The sequence below is a fragment of the Octopus sinensis genome, linkage group LG3, assembly GCF_006345805.1.
Source record: "Octopus sinensis linkage group LG3, ASM634580v1, whole genome shotgun sequence".
Lineage (NCBI taxonomy): Eukaryota > Metazoa > Mollusca > Cephalopoda > Octopoda > Octopodidae > Octopus > Octopus sinensis.
Genome location: NC_042999.1, coordinates 168974425 through 168997694, shown reverse-complemented (window position 1 = coordinate 168997694; position 23270 = coordinate 168974425). Strand labels below are relative to the sequence as shown.

At 36.3% G+C, this 23270-nt stretch overlaps 2 protein-coding genes across 2 annotated transcripts in view; one reads left to right on the top strand and one right to left on the bottom strand.

Annotated features, from left to right (window-relative positions):
• Positions 1–552: 552 nt before the first annotated feature.
• LOC115209411 (GPALPP motifs-containing protein 1) lies at positions 553–19747 on the bottom strand. Its single transcript, XM_029777820.2, has 6 exons — positions 19666–19747; positions 13089–13780; positions 7329–7499; positions 5366–5467; positions 3258–3317; positions 553–758 (listed from the first exon to the last, which is right to left on the bottom strand). Exons 1-6 carry the CDS (start codon positions 19697–19699, stop codon positions 606–608), a joined length of 1212 nt encoding a protein of 403 aa, XP_029633680.1. The 5' UTR covers positions 19700–19747; the 3' UTR covers positions 553–605.
• Positions 19748–19803: 56 nt separating this feature from the next.
• LOC115209766 (peptidyl-prolyl cis-trans isomerase NIMA-interacting 4) overlaps positions 19804–23270 on the top strand; it is a 20197-nt gene continuing 16730 nt past the window's right edge. Inside the window, exon 1 of the mRNA XM_029778281.2 lies at positions 19804–19980. Coding sequence (XP_029634141.1) covers positions 19876–19980 — 105 coding nt within the window. The 5' untranslated portion in view covers positions 19804–19875. The remainder of the gene's footprint in view (positions 19981–23270) is intronic.

The window sequence follows — 23270 nt, the reverse complement described above, 5'->3', positions numbered from 1 at the left end:
GGTGTGTTTATGTCCCCGTCACTTAGCGGTTCAGCAAAAAGAGACCGATAGAATGAGTACTGGGCTTACAAAAAATAAGACCCAGGGTCGAGTTGCTCGACTAAAAGGCGGTGCTCCAGCATGGCCGCAGTCAAATGACTGAAACAAGTAAAAGAGTAGAGTAAAAGAGTATGTGTGTATGTACATACATATATATATATGATTAATAGTTATTTGCAGGATCCAACTGAATCAAGGTATTTTAATAAGAACAAGTTAGGGTTGAGAATAGCATATCTGTGTATCAACTGTATACACAAATATAGATCCCTAGTTGAGATTTTATATTAAAAAAAATGTTAAAAAAAATCTATTGAGATTTTATGCCAAATAACAAACAAAATAATCTGATAGAAAAGTAGTGAATAGCCAGATGTTCTCCTTATACTATAGAAACTTAACTATTTTGTATTTTGGGATAAAGTATACCTACATATTTTTTCTAGTTCTGTGACGGCTTACATCATTGTAGATAGATGTCTAACAACTCAGTAACTTAACTTTCACTTTAATATTTATCATCTTCCCAATGTGTGAGTATGTGATCTCAACCTTTAACTAATTAATCAAAGGAATCGAGATGTCCCACTTCCAAATCTTGAACCCAGAGACTGAGATTTTTCAATGATTGATTTCCGTTGAGTACTGTTCAGATGAACAGCTTCCAAATCATGCTCTCGGCTAAAAGGCTGTCGTTCAACAGGTTCGTCACTGTCTCTCTGAAGAAAAAGAAAGATCAATCAGTCAATGGCTTCATTTATATATATAGATTTATGCCTAAAATAAAGCAAGGTATTGAATCTACTGTATTTCAAAGACTGGGAATTATGAACTCAAAATATCAAAATACCATCACCATACAGGCCAATTTCATTTTACCCTTTGATATGAATTTAAACAATTACTTATCAGCAGAGCAAGTATTTTTAAAGTTAGATGTTATTCCTACAGCTAACCACTTCAGTAGCACATTTGTCACAGCCTACCTGCTTGATAATAACTAAGAGAAGAATATACTTAAATTAGTTGTGAAAAAAATGGCAGTGCCCCAGCATGGCCACAGCTCGTGAGCTGAAACTAGATAAAATAAAAAAAACAATAGAATGAAATGAAAACAAGCCTTAATGACATTGCTTTTGAATTAATACCACCTTGTTTGTTTGTGTGTGTGTGTAGTCATTTCATCATGTTAAACTGTTAACCCCAACTCATTTTTTCTCCCTCCATTTTTTCCTCTCATCTCTTTCAAAAAGCATAGGCTCGTAACATCAAAGACTTTCCCATTCTTTCTGAATGTTACCTGCCTGTTGTTCCCTCACCAGTCTTTGTCATTTGTTTTCTGTACATTTGAACCATATAAATATATATTTTTTATCATACAACAAAATGTAAGTATCTTGAGAGAAAAATTGGGCATAAGAGACATCTGATGAGAAGACTGCACTGGTACGGTCATGTGATGCATAGGGACAAGGACAGCTGTGTAAAGAAGTGCCGATCTCTACCTGTGAAAGGGACCTGTGGAATTGGTAGACCTAGGAAGCCAAGTGAAATCGTAGGTGTGGCCAGTGTCAGTGACATGAAAAAGGCCCCTGTGCTGGTGACACAAAAAAAGGATCTGTGAAGCTGTTTCATATATATATTTGGATGCATTCATGGTTCAGTTTTATCAATCGAGCAATTGATAAAATTGAACCATAAAAGCACCCTAATGCATACCTGAAACAGCTGTAAGCCTATAATAAATAAATAAATGTATATAACCCATTATTTCTGTCTATTTTATATATCACTTTGTAAAAACATTCTGTTTTAACTGGGTCGTGCAGCCCTGAATTTACAAATTTGACTGGTGATGGACTTCAACTTTGGCTTTTGACTTTGGATTACCTGAGGTACAATAGCAATCACAACATTTTTTTGTTAGTCTGGTATATTTTTATCTACAGAGAGCTGAAGAAATATTTCACCTGGATTAATATCCCTTATCAACTTCTCTTTGTTTTATATATATATATATATATATATATATGGATGAAAGAATTATCCTTATTGTTGTATTCATTGCTAACTCTCACTTTATTGACAGCAGACCTGTACACAGTTTGGATGGCTCTTACAAGCCATTTAATCTATCTCTAAGTTCTACAGCATCTATTTAGATCAGGGAGCAAGGGAGCCTATCAAAGTCTTTCTTCAGGTGAATAAATGCCAAGTACAGCAGTTTATTTTTGGATCCTGCAATAATAATAATAATAATAATGAAATTATTGTATACAGTGCTCAGGTGCACCACAACTTGTCAGAAAGTGCATATAAAGTACATGCAGTAATGTAGAAATGTCTGGAAAGTGAACATGCTTGTGTGTGTATGGAGGGGAGGAAATCAAGTGTAGTGTTGGCGAATCTCAGGAAGCATGGAAGTCTTGAAGGATGCAGTGCTCCGACAACTAACAACCGATGCCGGCAGTTTGTTCCACGCTTCAGCAACTCTCAGCGTGAAAAAATGTTTCCTGAAGTCATGGGAGCTGTGCTGTTTTCTTACTTTGTAAATATGTCCACGGGTGTTAGATGGGTGGAGTTTGAAGAGGTGCTCAGTGTTATTGTTTGTGCGATGGTTGATAATTTTATGGGTGTCTGCCAAGTCAGCTGCCAGACGTCGGAGTTTCAATGTGTCCATGCCCAGGGAAGTAAGGCGTTCAGGATATGGCAAATGCCTGATGGAGGGTATTCTTTTGGTTGCACGTCTTGGTAGACAGAGAGCATCAGAAGTGCTGGTACAAAACTGAACTGTATATCATCTAGGCTAACTCTCTTCCTAATTAAGTGAGCTATACACCTTTCTGTAACTTCCATGACCTGGTCCAGTAATTTGATACTCCTGTAATAACTTCTGTCTAAGGAATCACCTTTAACCTTGCAACAGTTAACTGTAATGCTGTTACACCAGTTGTTGGGCATGATGTTTTCCTGAACAACTTAAACTGCACAGATGACAAGGTCATATCCCACTCCACCTGATATTTTAAGCATCTTAGTGGTTATAAAATAAAACTAAATCAAAATACATTCCAAGGACTTTGTGGTCTTTGTTACGTTTAAAAATCAGTCTTAAACCTGTACTAGTATACCTGTTATTTATTGAGTCTGCTGTTACTAGTTCATTACCTAACCTCACAGTTACACTACATTGACAAAATTAGACTTGAGTACTTTACCTTGGCAATTTTCCTTTGTTTTGTATGCATGTTGAGAAGAGACTCAGATCTTCTGTTTTTCTAGAGTGGAAATGGACAAAAAAAAAAAAAGAAAAATATTACAAATATTACAGTTAACTAATGACAGTTTTGAATAAAGAAATATTTTTCTTACAATATTAGGTGAGGATTCAATTTTTGATGGAAGTTTGAACAGCATTAACTGTAAACTTTGTTTTAAATCTACATATATCAAAGGTTATTTAGCTGTATTTGTACAAAGTTAACATGCTACAACTTTTTTTTCAATCTAAACATTACTCAGCGTTAGTTATACAATATACACTGGTAAATTGAATCAAGCAGTGACATCTGTGAACAAGACTTTGCTAAATAGCCAGTTGGTCTTTTGTGAATGCAATACAGGATAGAGTAGTACTCTAATGTGGGTTACAGTTAAGTTTTGTAATGATTAAGCAACCAATTAGGGCAAAAATAGTTTCTTGCCCTGAAGAGGAAGCTTAATCTTTGGGATGGAGGTCATCACAATGAATCTTCAAAAGAGAGAGGCTTAGCATTTGTTGTAACTTTGAGGGCTTCATTATGTGTGTCATACATATTTCTTAATTTGTGAAGTGTGTCTTGATGCTGCTGTTTATGCATCAAAGGCAAATCTGCTTGTCCACTTGTCAGATTCTAACTTTTACCAGACTGGAAATTCTTAATAAGTGAAGTGGATCAACCAAATCTGCATCACAAACTCAACTACTAAGAATTTATACCAACTTACATCAGTCACACAGATGTTCTTTTGATAGTTTATAAAAATATTTTTCAGCTTGCAAAGATTATATTAAAGACTAGCTTAAGGTGACCCGCTCTACGTGTGGGTGAGGGTGTGGTTGTTACTTTCTGTTGCTTCCTTTCTGTTTCTTATCTCCCTCTTTGTTTCTCTATCCTTTCTCTTTCACTTTCCCACTCTCTTACTCTCCCTTTCTCTCGGACTCTCCCTCGCTTTCTCTTACGCGTGCACGTAAAATCACAAAATAATTCACAATTACTTAAAATTTTGTGAAATTTGATACATTTTTCTGGTATATTTTGACGGTTCATGATGCAAATGAAAGCTGAAATTTTGGCCTTTAACACAACGCCATTTTTACCCATGTCAACCAAATAATGCAAGCAGAAAAAAGTTAAATCTAAAAATAGGGCAAAAATGTACTCGTTTTAAAAGTTGAAAAATTTTACCCCCCTTTCCAAAATCGCCCAAATTTTTATATCCACAATTAAAGATAACTGCCTCTAGCCCTTCCCATTTTACCCCCCAGTGTAAATTTTGGCGCCAATCCGACCCCATCTACCGCCCCCTTAAACCGTTCCCATCCCAAAATGAGACAAATAACCAAGAAATCAAACAACTTTTTCGCATTTCAACTTTATAGATACTGATGATTATATATATACATATATATATATGTATACACATTATATATATATATTTATATACACACATTATATATATATATTTATATACACACATAGATACATAAATTAAAACAATATATCTGATTAATAATATCTGTTATGATTGTGCGGTGGTGGTGGGCAAAAATAATTCATCGTTCTAAAAGACCTGTGGCGGGAATATTTAAACTTTTGCAGCTATCAACGCTTTCTCTCTACAGATACAGACAGACGTACAGTGAGAAAGGTGGTGGGAGAAAGAGCGACAGAAAGACGGTGAAGGCGGAGAGGGAATGAGAGTGGAAGGTGCCAAACGTCGTTATAGAGAGAAAGTAGAGGGAAGGAAGGAAAGAGAAAGATCAAGGAAGACGGTGATATCTGAAAGAGAGAAGTGACAAACACTTGTCAAAGTCTAGGGGCTTCTAACCTAGTCCAGTCACTTCCTCGCCTCTTTTTACATGTCCCTGTAAATTTTGGCGCCATTCCGACCCCATCTACCGCCTCTTAAACCGTTCCCATCCCAAAATGGGACAAACAACTTTTTCGCAATTCAGCTTTATAGATATTGAATAAAGGCAACAGAAACAAATTTAACATACAAGATCAATAATACACACTAAAACAATTACATCTCAAGAAAAAAATAATAGTAACACATTTACATTGTATTCATCCACAATTATTGAGCACCGTTGATCTCTTTCACTTATGATCTGGTCAGTTTCTGTGGAACTTCTCTTCCCACCATGTTTTTCTTGACCTTCCTGGAAATTATACATAAAATACCAATAAAAACTATGAAGTACTATTCCAGACACTATAGAGCATTTTGTCCGGCTTTGTTTTGAATATACCAAATGTTTTATACATGCCTGGCCAAATACATTTCAAAATATTGTTGGTTTAATTAATTATTATTATTATCATCAATAATAATAATAATAATAATAATATAATAATAATAATAATAATAATAATAATAATACAGTATTTACATTGGAAAACATGTAAAAACTACAAAATAGGCATTCCTGCTTACTGGTATGAACATGATCCTGAGTCAGTCATTGAATGCAAAAATGTCATTATCCTCTGGGATTTTCTAGTCAACACCAACAGAGTGATCCCAGCTAATCAGCCAGACATAATTATTAAAGACAAGGAAGAAAATAATTGCAGACTAATAGATGTGAGTGTTGTCATTGATAAAAATATATCTGTAAAGGAAATTGAAATACAAAAGATGTGACATCTTAAAGCAGGAACTGTTCCTGTTATTATAGGTGTCCTGGGTATGATAAAAAAGGGATGTCAGAAACATCTAGACAACATCCCATGACTGAGAGAAATCCAAAAGATTGTGCTAAGTACTGCCCACATCCTTAAAAAAACCCTATCAATTTAAATATCTGTGTTGTATTACATGAAGATATTTTGCTAACGCTCCTACCACTTCCCCCTCCCCAAGTTTTCAGTCATACTGTAACATTGCTTATTCTTCACTCACCCTAGGGCACTGGGTGTGAGTTGGCAAGTGATTGTAACACATGCAGATTAAAATTAAATAACAACAATAATAATAATTGTAGTAAGGTAGTTTGAAGTAATTGTAAAGCTTCTAGAGAGAGATCTTTTGAGAAATTTCTATATCAAAACATTTTAAGGAAAATCAGGCATAATTCTGTGAGGAGTTGAATTATCTTTTTTGCTGCAGAAATTTGAGTCTTGTATGGAGAAACTGCGAATGATATTGATGAGATCTATAACATTTGGTATGGACGACTCCATTAGGTTGTTTCCACATTTGGTTTCTATAACTCCAGTTAGATTGTATGAGTGCAGTTGGCTTCTACAGCAAAAGCAACTGAATTCTGTAACAAGTGCAGCTGCATTCTACAAGCACAGGCTGGCTCCTGCAACAATAGATGGATTTGAAAATGATACCATGCCCAATAAGCCTGAGTTTGGAAGCAAGAACATACAAGAAGTCAAATGCATTATAAAAAGAAGACAGATATATTTACCATTCCTGTGGTTGAAACATGGCAAATTTGAGATATTTGTCATCAACCAGATAGCCATATGAGCTGTACAATTTAATGAGATTGGTAGGTCAACAAAAAGAGTAAAAACTAAACAGGTAAATACGGTGATTCAATTAGCACAAAGCCTAACTAGAGCTAAAGGAAATAAATAATCAGATTTTATTGTAAAAAATATTGCACAACTGAATCGTGTCCGTTGCCAGCCTCGGTTGGCCCCCGTGCCGGTGACACGTAAAAGCACCATCTGTTCGTGGCCGTTTGCCAGCTCTGTCTGGCACCTGTGCAGGTGGCACGTGAAAAACACCCACTACACTCGCGGAGTGATTGGCGTTAGGAAGGGCATCCAGCCGTAGAAACACTGCCAGATCTGACTGGGCCTGATGAAGCCTTCCGGCTTCACAGACCCCAGTTGACCCGTCCAACCCATGCCAGCATGGAAAGCGGATGCTAAATGATGATGATGATGATGATGATGAATCCAAAGATCAGTGATATAATAGGGCTGAAAATAAAAATCAAAGCTGAATGAATTAACTGTGTTATAAGTATTTTGCTTAATATAATGAGAATAGTGAAATACCTTTTGCTTCTTGGCTTGGTCAGTAGGAGTATCAGTCCACACAGAACTGTCCTTAGACTGGCATATACTCTTTGATGGCCTAAATGTTCTTGCAACAAGGCCAAGACCAGGGCCTATCTCTGGAGGCAGCTCCAACATCCATGTTTCTCGGCTTAAAACTTCGCCATCTACCTAAAAGTGACAGGATGGATATATATTATATATGTATAAATAAATTCCATTCTCTTTGTTAATATGCGTGTGTGTACACAACAGTTATTTGAAAAAATCCTTTTAAATATTAAATGTTATATTACTCAATGGATTTTTTAAAACGGTTAACTAGAAAGTAGAAAAGCATTTTACATTAATCACATAATTTCAGTATTGGGTTTCTAAGTTACATGTAATTGTTTGTTGTAAAACATTTTGATACATCTTCTCATGGAAATTTATAATCTATATATATGTTTCATGACTTGAACTTTCATGAATGCAAACTTTACTTTCAAACATCTGTTGAGACAGATATGTCCTAAACACCCATCTTTAAGTCTTGTGGAGCTGAGTCAAATTATTATTAATTACATATAACTCCAACCAAGTGTATTCAGTTCTACTTTCTTTTGTTCACTCACTTCTACACACACGTATGCGAAATTTCTACTGAAGGTAAAAGTGAGAGTAACACTTTTATTGACTGAGGTCATTTAATCTGCACAGGCAGACTTCCTTCATTCAAAAAAGGACTACTTGATATAGTAATACTGCAACGTGTATGAGCCACTGTTGAACACAAATCTCGGATCCACAGTTGAATTGTGCAACAATAAAAAAAGCTATGCTTAATTTTGTATTACTTTCAGGTTGGGTGGTGGGGCAGTTCATTTTCCATTGCATGGTACCTTCAGCGAATGTCTTCTACTTTAGACACAAGCTGAAAAAAGACTTGTGAATGGATATGGAAGATGAAAAGTGGAAAAAGGCCACCATGTATGTGTGTGCACACGCACGCGCATGACTGTATTTGAGCTTTCTTGACTCGACATCATGTAATAGTTATTGATGAGCAGCACTGTCCTTTGCTTTCAGACTTCTGTGAAAAATGTCTGTCTAGCCATAGGGAAACAATTCCTCATTTGGAAACAGGTGAGGATTGGTGACAGGAAGGGCATCTGACTGTAGAAAATAAGCCTCAATGAATTCATCTAATTCTCAGTCAATTCTCAGCATTTCTTGTTTTTTCTGTTTTTTTTTTTACAAATTATGCCTGGATGTTGAGCTCAGAAGATGACAATGAGTATGAACCTTCTATTAGAAGCTTGGGTACATCAGATGAGAGTGCAAGCTTGTCTGATAATGGCTATTCTCTCTTAAGTGAGGAGGAGGAGGAGGAGGAGGAGGAAGATGGACGAATTTGGTGCTGACATGTGATGTCAGAAGAATGCATGCTCCCTCCACCACTACACTTCCCATTCACTGGAAATCCTAGAGTATCAATTGATCAAGACACAGCTGATATGACTCCTTTGGATTTTTTTAGTCTTTTTTTGTGACAACAGAATTACTGATTGAGTTGTGGACGAAACTAACTGCTTTGCTGAACTGGAGAAAGAGATTGCATGTAGTACCCTGTAACAAAGGCAGAAATTTGTGTGTTTTTCACCTTGGAAATGCTTGGGGGTATTGTGAAAATGCCAGATCAAGAAATGAACTGGTCGAAAGATGAACTGCTTGAAAGACCAATTTTTTGGAAGCTGATCAGTTTGAAACACGATAATAAGATAAAACAGTGTCTTCTTCATTTTGTGAACAGTGAAACTTTTGATGCAGAAACACATCCCAACCTAAAACTGTATAAAGTTTATGATGTTTAGTGAGAACTTTATGAAGTATTATACCCCTAACCAAGATTTATCAATAGACGAAAGCCTTATGCTGTTCAAGGGATGGTTAGGATGGATTCAGTGCATACCTCTAAAAGGTAGGAGGTTTGGAGTGAAGAATTTTTTTTTGTGTGAAGCAAAGACTGGATATGTCTATAGAGTAATCATTTATGTTGGCAAAGGAACACAGTTTGATTCAGAATATAGTGAATATCCCAAGAGTTCTCATGTTGTGTTGTCTTTGATGAAGCCTTTACTTGGTAAAGGTTATTGTGTTACTGTGCATAACTTTTACACTAGTCTGCAATTAGCTGATACTCTGGTTAGTCACGACACTGATATTTATAGCACTCTGTTTGAATAGAAAGAAAGTGCCTGAAGAGCTGAAAAGGGCAAAATTGAAAGAAACCCATCATATATATATATATATATATATATATATATATATATATATATATATATATATATATATATATATATATATATATGTATATATGCGTGTATGTTTGTGTCTGAGTTTGTCCCCCCACCATCAGTTGATAACTGATGCTGGAGTTTATGTCCCCATAACTTAGCGGTTCAGCAAAAGAGACCGATAGAATAAGTACTAGACTTACAAAGAATAAGTTCTGGGGTTGATTTGTTTGACTAAAGGCAGTGCTCCAGCATGGCCGCAGTCAAATGACTAAAACAAATAAAAGGGTAAAAGAGAGAGACGAGTTATCTTGTTTTTGCTGAAAATGGTATCTTCAAAATAAAATTTCAAGTAAAATATTGGAAATAGATAAGAACAAAATTTATTTCCATAATCAGCATTAAAAATACTATTAAAAAAAGCAATAAAAGAATTTGTCTGAAAATGAAACGTTCATCTTCAGATGGAATGTAGAAATATGAAGAACCCTCAGGAAGTAGCATTTATAAATACCTGAGAAATATGTTAACCAATGGGAGTAGGAAGGATGTGATGGAATGTATTGGGTGGACAGTGACAAGGACATGGATTAAGTAAGTAGTTTAAGTAATGACAAAAGAGAAAGCATTGGTGTAGGGAAGGGGTTAGAGCTATCAGAAAGCACACAGAAAGAAGGTCAGTAAAATACTGTGACCCACTGGAGAAGAGATAAAAAACAAGGCAAGAGACAAATTGGGTTATGATGAGGTAGGAGGTGTATAGATAAGAGGATGGTGCAAATCCGCCACCCACAATAGACAGATACAGGTCAGTGAACACATAGATAGGTGTGCTAGGAATCTTAATCCGAATTTCCTAATTTTCCTCTTCTATCAATATTCACAGAACACCTCAGTACAGCAAAGAATGAATAAAGAAGCAACTTTCATCAATAAATATCATCCACAACATGAACACTACATACCACAGAACACTACTAACCTTACCAATAATGCCACTAACATCCATAAATTCCTTATACCATTCATATTACAGTATTATATTGATCCTAATTGCACCACATCCAGAACTACTTACCTCCCTTACACAATCTTTTTACTCAGGGACTAGTAGACCCGACACCATTTGATAATCAGTGTGCATTCAAAGCCAGTGAACAGCAATGACGATACCAGTTTGACTTTGAATCTCTTTAACAATTCAAAATAATGAATTTAATTCCTCTTAATTCTACCTCAGTTCATCTAATTGTATTTATTTATCACTACTTTTCATAAAAAAGCCTTTATTTTTTTAATATTCAATGTGCATTTTCGCGCTTTTTCTCCCTACTTTCCCCATACACACACATATATATATATTGGGTTGGCAAGAAAGTAATTTCAATTTTTTAGTGTGAATTAAAAGTCATTGTTTTTTTTCATACAAAGAATGAACTTCATTTAATTATATGTTTTCCATTTTGTTTGACGACCTTTTGCTATCTTTCTGGTAACTTCATGAATCCGTGCTCATAGAACGTCTGGTCTTTATCAGCCAAAAACTGAAGCAAGTGTGATTTCAGGTCATCATCATAGAAAAATTTTGCAAACTTCTAAATAAATGGTAATTTGATGGTGGATATGACATCACTTCCCAACCAAGCTTCAATAATTTTTCACAAGTTAGCAAAGGCATGTGTGGTCTAGCATTGTCATGATGTAATGCAATTCCTTTATAATTTGCCAATTCTGGCCATTTTTTATGATTGCTTCTTCCACTTTCATTAGTTGTTGACAGCAAACATCTGAATTGATCGTTTGGTTCCTTAAAAGCAGCTCAAAATACACAACACCTCTGTAATCCCACCAAATTGACAGCATGACCATTTTTTGATTCCATTCAGCTTTTGATGTGGTTTGTGCTGGTTCATTATGCTTGGACCATTATTGATTGATGAAACTATGTAGATCAGAGGTTTGAATTGTTTTATCTATTTTTCTTTCCTGTTACGAACTGAAGGTAAGTACTTTTTCCTTTTTCAGCCAACAAAATTATTATTTTTTAGTATATTCTCCTTTTTCTGAGCACCTCATCTTATAATAATAATATATTTATATAATATGTTTATAGACAATTTCATCTTTATAATGACAATATATTTATAGATATATTCACGCGTGCATATACACATTCATGTGTACAGATATATATATATATATACAGTGAACCCTCACCATATCGCAATTCCCCTATTGCGGTTTACTATTTAAGCTTACGTTGATTCTTTCATGCTGTTGTTTTACATTTATAATAAAATAAAGGAGGAGGGTGGTCTGACAGAAGTGGTAGGGTGTCGGTACAGGAACAAATCTTCTCGTAGGCTTTTTCCAGTGTCGCTGAATTCAAACCCACATGAAGTTGCCTGTTTTTAAGCGTAGGAGTGGCTGTGTGGTAAGTAGCTTGCTTACGAACCACATGGTTCCGGGTTCAGTCCCACTGCGTGGCACCTTGGGCAAGTGTCTTCTGCTATAGCCTCGGGCCGACCAAAGCCTTGTGAGTAAATTTGGTAGACGGAAACTGAAAGAAGCCTGTCGTATATTTGTGTGTGGTCGTATATATGTGTGTGTGTGTGTGTGTATATATATATATATATATATATATACAAAATAAGGAAATGGAGAAATACATCTTAATCAATAATCAACTACCAGATAATACCCAATCACATAATTTATTAAACCACTACATATGAACATTAAGGTCAAACGTAATAATATAGAACAAAACAATGTACATCAATGAGTAATAAGATACAATAAGTACAGTATGTATAAGTGAATATAAATAAATACAAATATAAATATAAACTACATCTTACAGCTGTTTCGGCCATGCAGATATGGGTATCTCATTATGCTCATATTAGCCATGTGTGATAGGTTAATATGTAGTTATAAATGAGACACTTACAAAAATATCCCAAGGCCTCTTCAGAGATTATGAAGAACAAACTAAATTAAATATGAAAATCAGAGGAGGTACACCCATACAAGAGTGGGTACATACCCATAATATATAATATACACATACATATGAGTGCATATACCCATACTCCTATACATATATATAATAATAATATACAGCAATATACATACATATGTTCTATATTCAAGGTTACAGTTGTTCAAAACAATATATTAGAATATTACAATATAGAAACATACACATATCTATATTCAAATGCAGATATACAAAGTCAATATTTGAATATATGTTTGTTTTTAGTACCAAATCTTAAGTCACCAGAAAGCCTATTGCTAGAACAGGTTTTGTATGCAAAAGCCATTCCAAATTGTTTGTACAAAAATAACTGGAGCTAGAGACAAAAAAAAAACAATAATAACTGAGATAAAAAAACAGGAGGTAAAAACAAAACATGATACCATGCCAAAGCAAAGGATAGAGTATAATGAAAGTAGAAAGAAAAAAGATCTGTACCTTCTTTGTGAGTTTGTCTTTCATGTCCAAAGATCTTTTTTCAATATCATCTGATATCGATTCATCTTTCATTCCTTGTTGGAACATTTCAGAAGGAAGAGGGCCAATTAAGGAAAAATCTTCGATTAAAGTTGATGGTTTCTCACTTACTGAACAATTATCTTTTGCTTTGTCCTTGATTAAATCAGGGGGTAATGCTGGTCCAAAAACATCATATGAACTGGCACACCTGCTTTGGTTTGCATCAGGAAAAGGTTCATTGTTGAAAGTGTCAGGTGAGGAGCATGTAGAAGCTTTCGTTTCAATAGTGTTCATATTAGAAAGCTGTGGGCCAATTATTTTGTGCTCTTTAAGAGGCGTTGATGAACTTTCTTCAACATTATATGTTGACAATTTACTCTTTTGTGAGCTTCGAACTATGGGTCCGACCACGATATTATCTTCTTTCTGTGACAGAGAGGATACCGGTGTCTTTTGACAGGCACTTCTGTAATCACCTGACGAAATCTGCTGCCAAGAACTTGACACTTTAGTATCTTTTTTTGGAAGATGAGCCATCTTCTCACTATCTATGAAGTCAGATTCTCCAGAGTTTGATGTGTTATTGGAACAGGTAGGTAAATTATCTTCAGATGAAACATTTCCCTCAGATGATGTTAGGATATTGTCATTAACATGACTCCGTTTAAAACCTGTTTAATTAGAGAAGAAAACACTTAATGATAAAAAGTACCCATATCTCAAGTTTAAATGTAGTAGAATGGTAGACAGTAAAAGCTCCAGGTGCATATAGTATGTAAAATGTAATGTAAATGTTTCCTAGACTTCAAAGAACTTTAAAGGGTTGGTTCGTTCTTCAGTTACATGGTATGGGAAATAAATCTGATTTGGTACATACTTCAAACAGCTAGGTTAACAGTATGTGAATGCAAAGTTAAGGATCATGTTGAGAAACTGCACAATTTCAGCATTAGATTTGAACTCATCGCCTATGAATTGATAGTTCAATACTTTATCCACTTGGGCATCTCACATCTATAGGTCATGTGTGATTTGGTTTCATTATTTTGAGAGTCTGATAGAAACAACACATGAACAACAAAACACTCATAAATCATTTATTTTATCATTCAAATACAGTAGTGGTTGAATAATATTCTTAATGTAGCTTTTTTGTCGCAGTCGGTGTCTTCCAAGCAGTCTCATTAATTCAGTTTTAATTGAAATCAAATTTAGTTTTCTGAATTATGTTTGACTCGTCATAAGCTACGTTTAGACATAAAATACTTAAAATCTGGTGCAGTAGAACAAAAGTTAAGAGACGAAAAAGTATAGACAAAACTGATGGGTAGAAACACCCGACATCGACACTTTGAATCTACAACATTCTTGATTAAGAATTATTATATTGACATTAATATGAAAGAGAAATGTTAAAGAAATGTAAAGGTTTCATAAAATTTTATGAAGACTGGCTGAGGTAAGAACTATCCCATCTTCTCAAATGTCTGCCCCTGTGACTTGTTAATAGTCACGGCATATGACAAACGGACAGAAAACTGGGTTCTCTCCAAAGTTAAGGTTGCTTGGAACCAGCTTTATTCCGGGGACAAGGACACGTTTACCAACTAGTGAGCTGCTAATCAAGGAAGCCTCGATTGCATGTTGATCCATGGCTACCACTTCCAGTCTTGTACTACTGACCCAGGTTTCAAACTCAATTTATGAGGAGGCATTCCTGATGGTGTCAAAGAGTTTAGAAATTCAGTGGATAGCGCTCAGCCTCAGCAGGACCATCTGTCAAAACTTTATCTGTACTATAATAGGTGCGGCAGTCACCTGGAAGTTGTCTGAAAACTTCTTCATTGATCAGGAGGCAGTCCGAGTTCTTTGGCGAAAGAATTACTCTGCTTCTTCTCATGTATTGTTGAAGAGATCATCCACTGCGCACCCACGAAAAAAAAAAAAAAACCTCCACATTTTGAGTAACATTTTATTTCAATTTCAAAATTTGGTTTATTTAATTATTTTATTAGATAGACATATTTGTCTGAGGCAGATTACATTTGATTTCAATTTCAAAGTTTGTTTCATTAGATATATGGATAAAAATCCCATCCCCGATTTACAGTTTACACATATCTATACATGTATGTATAAATGCATACACAGAATGTCACACGTTCACACACACACTTTCTATCACCACTCTTTCCCTCTCCCTCTCACTCTTTCTCTCTCACTACCTCTTTGTCTCTCTTCTGTATCGAAATGTAAAAGTAACATCAAAAATTTACTGTGGTTATTTCTCTTTGATTTAACAATCTGTTGATATATTCATCTATCTACTTGTGTTCCGTATAGACATGTGTCTATTTATCTATAAGCACACAGAATGTCACGCATTCACACACCATCACCACTCTCTCTCTCTGTCTCTTTCTCTCTCACTACCTCTCTGTTCCTTCTCTTATATATTATATGAAGAGTGTAACAGATGAACTAACTAAGGAAGGAACAAGCAGAATCATAATATGATTCAATATTAACTTTATTTAATTTATCTAAAATAAAGTCATTTTATTAAATTTGTATCCTCATTTTTTTAAAAATTATTTAAAAAATTCTTTAAATATATTCATTTGTAACATTGTCTCTGTACAGTACAGAAATTATATTAATACGAATGAAGAATGTTAAAGGCAAATATTGGTAAAGGTTTTGTAAAATTTTATCCGTAAGAAAAAAAGATACTTAATTTTAATTCTCAAATTTTTATAAATTTTTGCGTGATATTAAAGGGACACTGCTCATGTATGAACTAATTAATTTTATATAGTAAATAGAATATGATTATTTGTGGCTTGGTCTGTATGAGGGGTACTGAAATCTGTAGTAAGGCTGCTCTCTCTCGTTTTGATTTACCACCTGTTACACCAACACTTCCCCCCTTAAACCTAACTATATAAACTAGTGCAAGCCTTGTATTTTCCCCAACTCGATTTTTCAATTCCTCTGCCGATAGAACACGGATCTCAGAAGATGCCGAGATAAGGAAAATTTGGACTCCTCAACCTCGTTCCTGTTCTCCATGTTTAATGCGTAGATCGTAACCCTAATGCACCACCCCCATTCGTTCTCTATTATTATTATTATATAATCTATCTATTTCTTTATCATGTAAACATAGTAGCGATAGCTTCGTCTTCCTGTTTGTCTTAAGATCATGCATATCTGTTAATCGCAATGTTTCACTTATTTATCCTTCCTAACCAAGGTTATCATTTCGTTCATTCATTCTCTCTAACCATAGTATACAAGGGCAGAAGACGATGCTTTAGTCTAAACTTGCTGGTTCGCAGTACACCCTCCGCCCCCCCTCCATATTAACCGGAAGTCCCTAACCTATATCTTCCTCGTTTTCCTCCCGCGAACACTTCTAAGGGCCAAATGTCCCCCCACCCCTATGTAGGGTCTATTTGATCATATAGCGCATGAAAATGGTGTATTGTCCATAGGTTGTAGTCTAGTGTTTCTTATGAATTCTGCCAAAAGCGAGCTTTCTTTTCAGGTACATGACACTGCTGTCCCTCATCCCAGGGTCTCACAGGCCCACACCTTCAGAGTTGGTACACTTAACGTTGGCACACTGAAAGGTAAGTCTGGTGAGATTGTTGAGATGCTTGAGCGGAGACGTGTAGATTTGTGCTGCATCCAAGAAGTAAGGTGGAGAGGAGGTTCCTCACAGGCAAAGAACACAGGTACAAGATTTTCTGGGCAGGGAACACTGATGGGGTCGGGGGCGTGGGTATACTTCTTGCAGAGAAATGGGTTGATAAGGTAATCGAGGTAGTCAGAGTATGTGACAGAGTACTTAAGATTAGATTAGTGCTTCACCATAGGTCAGCTACCATTAACTCGGCCTATGCCCCCTCATCTGGGGCTACTGGAGGGGCAGAAAGACCGATTCTATGACATCCTATTGCAGATTACTTTGTCGACGAATGACAGAGACCTTCTTTTTGTGGCTGGTGATTTCAATGGACATGTTGGACAACGTGCAGGGGGGCTTCCATGGAATACATGGAAGCTATGGTTTTGGTTCCTGCAATGAGGAGGGAACCAGACTGCTGGAGTTCTGCAATGCAAATGATCTTATGGTTTGCAATACTAACTTCAGGAAACCCGCCCGTCACCTAGTCACCTAATGATCTGGCAGACACACCAGCCAAATTGACTATATCCTCGCCAGAAAAAGGGAAAGAGGGCTGCTTATAAATGCCAAAACCTTCCCAGGCGAAGAATGTACCCCACAACACTGGTAGTTAGTGACTTCAGGATCAGGGTTAAATGGATGCCCAGAAGACAACCCGCAAGGAGAAGATGGGTCTGGAGACTTAAAGATCCTGCAAACGGACAGAGATTTAGAGATATATTACTCGGAGCCTTTGACGAAATAGAAGGGGATATAGCTTCATATGGTATAGAAGACAACAAATGTAGGCAATCTTTCGTCTCTAGTAGACCTTTCCGTCGATTTCCGTAAAAAAATTTTTTTTTTACATATGGGCTTGCGGGAACTTTTGAAGTAATGAGAGCGAAAGAGACTAAGAGAAATCGATTGTATGACGAGAGAAATTCTTTTGAAGTTACCGTGCATGTGAAGCATTGATGTACATGTGTGTGTGTGTGTGTGTTTGGTGGGGTGTGGGAGACAGACAGTATGTTGTGTAAGTGAAGTGCTTCTGTTAGTGTGTGTGAAGAGACAGAGAGAGTAATGTGTGAAAGAAAGAGATAACTGAAATTTTTTACTCGGTGTATGTGTATATGTATGTATATTACTTCAAAAGTTCCCGCAAGCCCATAAGTAAAAAAAAAAATTTTTTTACGGAAATCGACGGAAAGGTCTACTAGGGACAAAAGATCGCCCAAATGTATTTATTTATAAACTTTAAACTGAACTTCAATTGTTTTATAAACCTAACAGCGTGGTGGTACGTAAATAAACGGCGTAAATTAACGAAGTTGACGACTTTCACTTCTGACAGCTAAAAGCATGACAGTGCCGGTGCTTCTTATGGCTATGAATTGTTTTAACACTTATTTCTAGCAATACTGTTGCTGACTAGTGCCCTCAGTCACTTACTAAAGTATATATTTCTGCCTTTCGGTTGTAAAATTGCGAACAAGCCGTCCTTATTATTTATGTTCATATGTATGCTTATATGTATACACAAACAAACATTATGTGGGCGAAAGTTGCTGGCAGACTCGTTAGCACGCCGGGCGAAATGTGTAGCCGTATTTTGTCTGCCGTTACGTTCTGAGTTCAAATTCCGCCGAGGTCGACTTTGCCTTTCATCCTTTCGGGGTCGATTAAATAAGTACCAGTTACGCAAGACTTAATCCCTTTGTCTGTCCTTGTTTGTCCCCCCTATGTTTATTCCCCTGTGGGCAATAAAGAAATAGTTACAGCTTCAATTCTGTGTATGTACAGACTAGATTGCTGACAATTGTTAATAGTTCTGGATCTTTTCGGTTTGAACGGCAGTTTTTTTCTAGCGGTGTCATATGAAATTGTCACCCATAATTATGACCCTAGTATCAATCTATTGCATTTCAATGTTTTGTGGTTAGGGGTGGGGGAAGGGTATCTATTTTTCTTCGCAGGAGTGGCTGTGTGGTAAGTAGCTTGCTAACCAACCACATGGTTCTGGGTTCAGTCCCACTGCGTGGCATCTTGGGCAAGAGTCTTCTACTATAGCCTCGAGCCGACCAAAGCCTTGTGAGTGGATTTGGTAGACGGAAACTGAAAGAAGCCCGTCGTATATATGTATATATATATGTGTGTTTGTCCCCCTAGCATTGCTCGACAACCGATGCTGGTGTGTTTACGTCGCCGTCAATTAGCGGTTCGGCAAAAGAGAACCGATAGAGTAAGTACTGAGCTTACAAAGAATAAGTCCTGGGGTCGATCTGCTCGACTAAAGGCGGTGCTCCAGCATGGCCGCAGTCAAATGACTGAAACAAGTAAAAGAGTAAACCCAATCTGTTTCTTAAACGAGGGACATATTCATACTGCACAGAATGTTGTTTACCTCAATAGACGTAATTGATTGGTTGAAATTGCAGAAATAAAACAACAAATAACTTACAAACTATAGCCAAGAGAAAAAGATGTTTTATAAACATATTCTACCAGTATACGAAGTTTAAAATTTTTTAGTTAGCTAGAAACTATGTTAAAAACTGCCGTTCAAACCGAAAAGATCCTTAGTTTTTTCCTGTGTGTTGATGTGCCATTTTCTATCATTAATAAAACACGGGTATGCTAGTAAATAAATAAGCATTAACATGCAGATATTTTGTTTCACACTTTCAGTATAAAAGCACATGTGAGGAATTGGACACATGAGTAGCACATCAAAAATTAAAGTGAAAGTATTCCAAAATGACAAACGGACTTGGTGTTATATTTACAATAAACTTGTTATCGACCTTATTTATTGACAGTTAAAACATGTTTCATAATGAATACTAAATGAGAAAGGAATGACTCATATGTGTTTATTTTTACCTGGAGGTAGAACGGGTCCGTACTGCCCAGACATTGGATACGTAAGTGTTGAACGGATTCGGGAACAGCGCTTTATACAAGAATAGTTTGTAATGAGGCTTGCGATTGGTTGGTTATAAGTTCGTATGTTGGCCAATCATATCGCTTGTCTGTAACACTCTTCAGTTCGGGTTGCGATTCAAAACACATGGCATCACGACTTGTGTAGTTATGCCGAAAAATAAAAGCACGAAAGGAGGCAAGGGTAAAGATAACAGCGAAAAGCCTAAAGATGAAGGGAAGAAAAAGGATATCAAAGGAGGTACTTCTATAAAAGTAAGTAGAGTTTACATAGAGCTGACACCTTGCGTCAATTATGATGGCTAATTGTTGTATTTTATATATAAACTAGCAGTATCGCCCGGCGTTGCTCGGGTTTGTAAGGGAAATAACTATATAAGCATTTTTAGAGAGTTACTTCCCTTATAGATGCCAATTCGGGCTTTCTTAGCCATTTCTGTTTTGGTGTCTTCAAGCCATGAAGTCGTTGTTCTAAAAGAACGCTGGTCTCCTTGACAACGCTTTACGACGTTGATTTCCTTACACTCCCTTCCCCACAGCTTCACGAGGGAGGGAAAAAAAATATGCGTTAAAATGGAAAAAAATTATGGTAAATTATTTTTAAAATTGTAGACTCATCGTAGACGCGCGCTAATACCCAGACGGGCTCGATATGAATCACGACTATAAGATACCGAATTTGGTTAAACTGCACCGCAAAATGTGGGAGTAGTTAGGAATCTAAATCGAAGGGGACAGACACTCACACAACTACAGTTTTATATATATAGATATAAATGAGGTACAAAACCGAGTGGTCCGTATAAAGTTTAAGACCAAATTTACGAAAGCAAAATGAAACCCAGTCTACGAAGTGTAAAAAGGTGTCTACAAAACGAATATGAAAGAAATGTATGCAAACGAACGTGGGGGATGCGGAGAGGAATTTCGGAAAATTCACAAGATCCGATTTTTCCATCAACTTTCAGGAAAATGGATAAATATTGACGAAAGTTTATAGAAATATCGTTCAAATGGCAAAAATTACGATTACGAAGAAATTTCGACGGAGGTAAAGGCGTGGACCGTATATGTATGTGTGTGTGTATGTGTGTGTGTGTGTGTATATATGTGTGTGTGTGTATATATGTGTGTCTGTGTATATATATATATATATGTGTGTGTGTGTGTATATATATATGTGTGTGTGTGTGTATATATATGTGTGTTGTATATATATATATATATATATATGGGTGTATATATATATATGGGTGTATATATATATATGGGTGTATATATATATATGTGTGTATGTATATATATGTGTATGTATATATATGTGTATGTATATATATGTATGTATATATATGTATGTATATATATGTGTATGTGTATGTATATATATGTATGTATATATATGTATGTATATATATGTATGTATATATATGTATGTATATATATGTATGTATATATATATGTATGTATATATATATGTATGTATATATATATGTATATATATATATGCATGTGTATATATATATATGTATGTGTATATATATATATATATATATATATATATATGCATGTATATATATATATATATGTATGTGTATATATATATATATATATATATATATGCATGTATATATATTATATATATATGCATGTATATATATATATGTATATATATGTATTATATATATATATATATATGCATGTATATATATAATATATATATATATATATATATATATCGTCTGGCACCTGTGTCGGTGGCACATAAAATCACCCACTACACTCTAGGAGTGGTTGGCGTTAGGAAGGGCATCCAGCTGTAGAAACACTGCCAGATCTGACTGGACTGGTGCAGCTTTCGGGCTCCCCAGACCCCAGTTGAACCGTCCAACCCATGCTAGCATGGAAAGCGGACGTTAAATGATGATGATGATGATGATATGTATATATGTATGTATATTGTTGTATTTCGGAATGGTCATTTTGCCAGTTTAGCCAATAAAAACACACGCAATATATATTTGGTGTTACTTTGCTTCAGTGTTATTTATTTTTTACATTAATCTTAATCTTATTTCGGCCAGAGTTTTTTCGTCACACTCCTGTGACCGCATCAGTGGTCCTTTGCTTTCTTCTTTCTTATTTGTGTCTCTCCTTACTAACCGTCTAATATGTGGCACTTGGTGAAGAATGGAGTTTGATATAGCTACTCTGATTTGCACCTCTTGCCGTGAGGTAGGTTCATCTGGGACTCTTGACAGGAAGATGTCCAGCTTTGATTTAAAAACCGCTACATCTACTTTGTGCAAGTTCCTCAGACTCTTTGGGAGAATATTAAAAAGCTGTGGGCCTTGAAACCCAGGCTGTTACAGAAGCTGGTCCTGAAGTGTGATGGCATTGCTGGGATCTTTGGCACTATGCAGTGTCATCCCGTTCTAGCATTGGTGTAGCTTACAATGCCAAAATTTGGCACAATTCCTTCCAGACATATATTACTGCACACCTCTCCTGTCTTCTCTCCAGGGAGTAGAGTCTTAGCTGTTTCAACCTTTCCCAGTAGCTGAGCTGTTGCAAAGAGACGATCTTCTTTGTGAATCTTCTCTGGATTGCTTTAAGGTCCGCTGTTAATTTTACACTGGTGGGTGACCATAGCTGTGAGCAGTAATCCAGGCAACTGAGGACGAATGTCCGCCAGAGGACCATCATGGTTTCCTTATCTCTGGTTCTGAATGTTCTTAGGATCTACCCAGCCAGTCGTCTGCACTTTGTCGCCATCCTGGTAATGTGCACTTGGAAAGAGGTATCATCACTCATGTCGATACCCAGGTCCCTCACAGACTTAGGCTCTGGGATTGAAATTCCCTGTGGACCGGTGTATCCTGTAAGTTTAATATTCAGTTTTGGATGCTGGTAGCGCAGGGCCTGGAATTTTTCAGCATTAAACTGCATATTATTATCCTCAGCCCATCTATAGATTGAGTCCAACTCCTGCTGCTGGTGTGCAACATCGCTGGGGTTCTGTATTTTCTGCGAGACTTTCGTATCGCCTGCATAGCTGGCCATAGTGGCTATCCGAGCATTTGAGGGCATATCTGAGAGGGCCACTATAAAAAGCAGTGGTCCCAAGACAGTGCCCTGTGGAACACCGCTCACTATTTGTGTGTTCATAGAGGTGGCTCCATTAACCACTACTGCCTGACTCCTATCTTTCAGGAAGTCATGCAACCACACTCCAAGTTTTCCAGCTATGCCGAGATCATGCAGTTTGTGGCATATCATACCATGATCCACCTTGTCAAAAGCTTTTGCAAAATCAAGGTAGATTACATCCACATTTGATTTGTTGAGTAACTGCCTCAACACCCAGTCATAATGCTGTAAGAGCTGGGTCAGGCAGCTTCTACCTGGTCGAAAACCATGCTGGGTATTACTCAGCAAGTTATTTTCCTCAAGGAATGCGATTAGTTTCTTTCTGACTATCCTTTCCATGACTTTGCTGATGTGTGAAGTCAGAGAGATAGGCCTATAGTTTTTAGCATCTGCTCTAC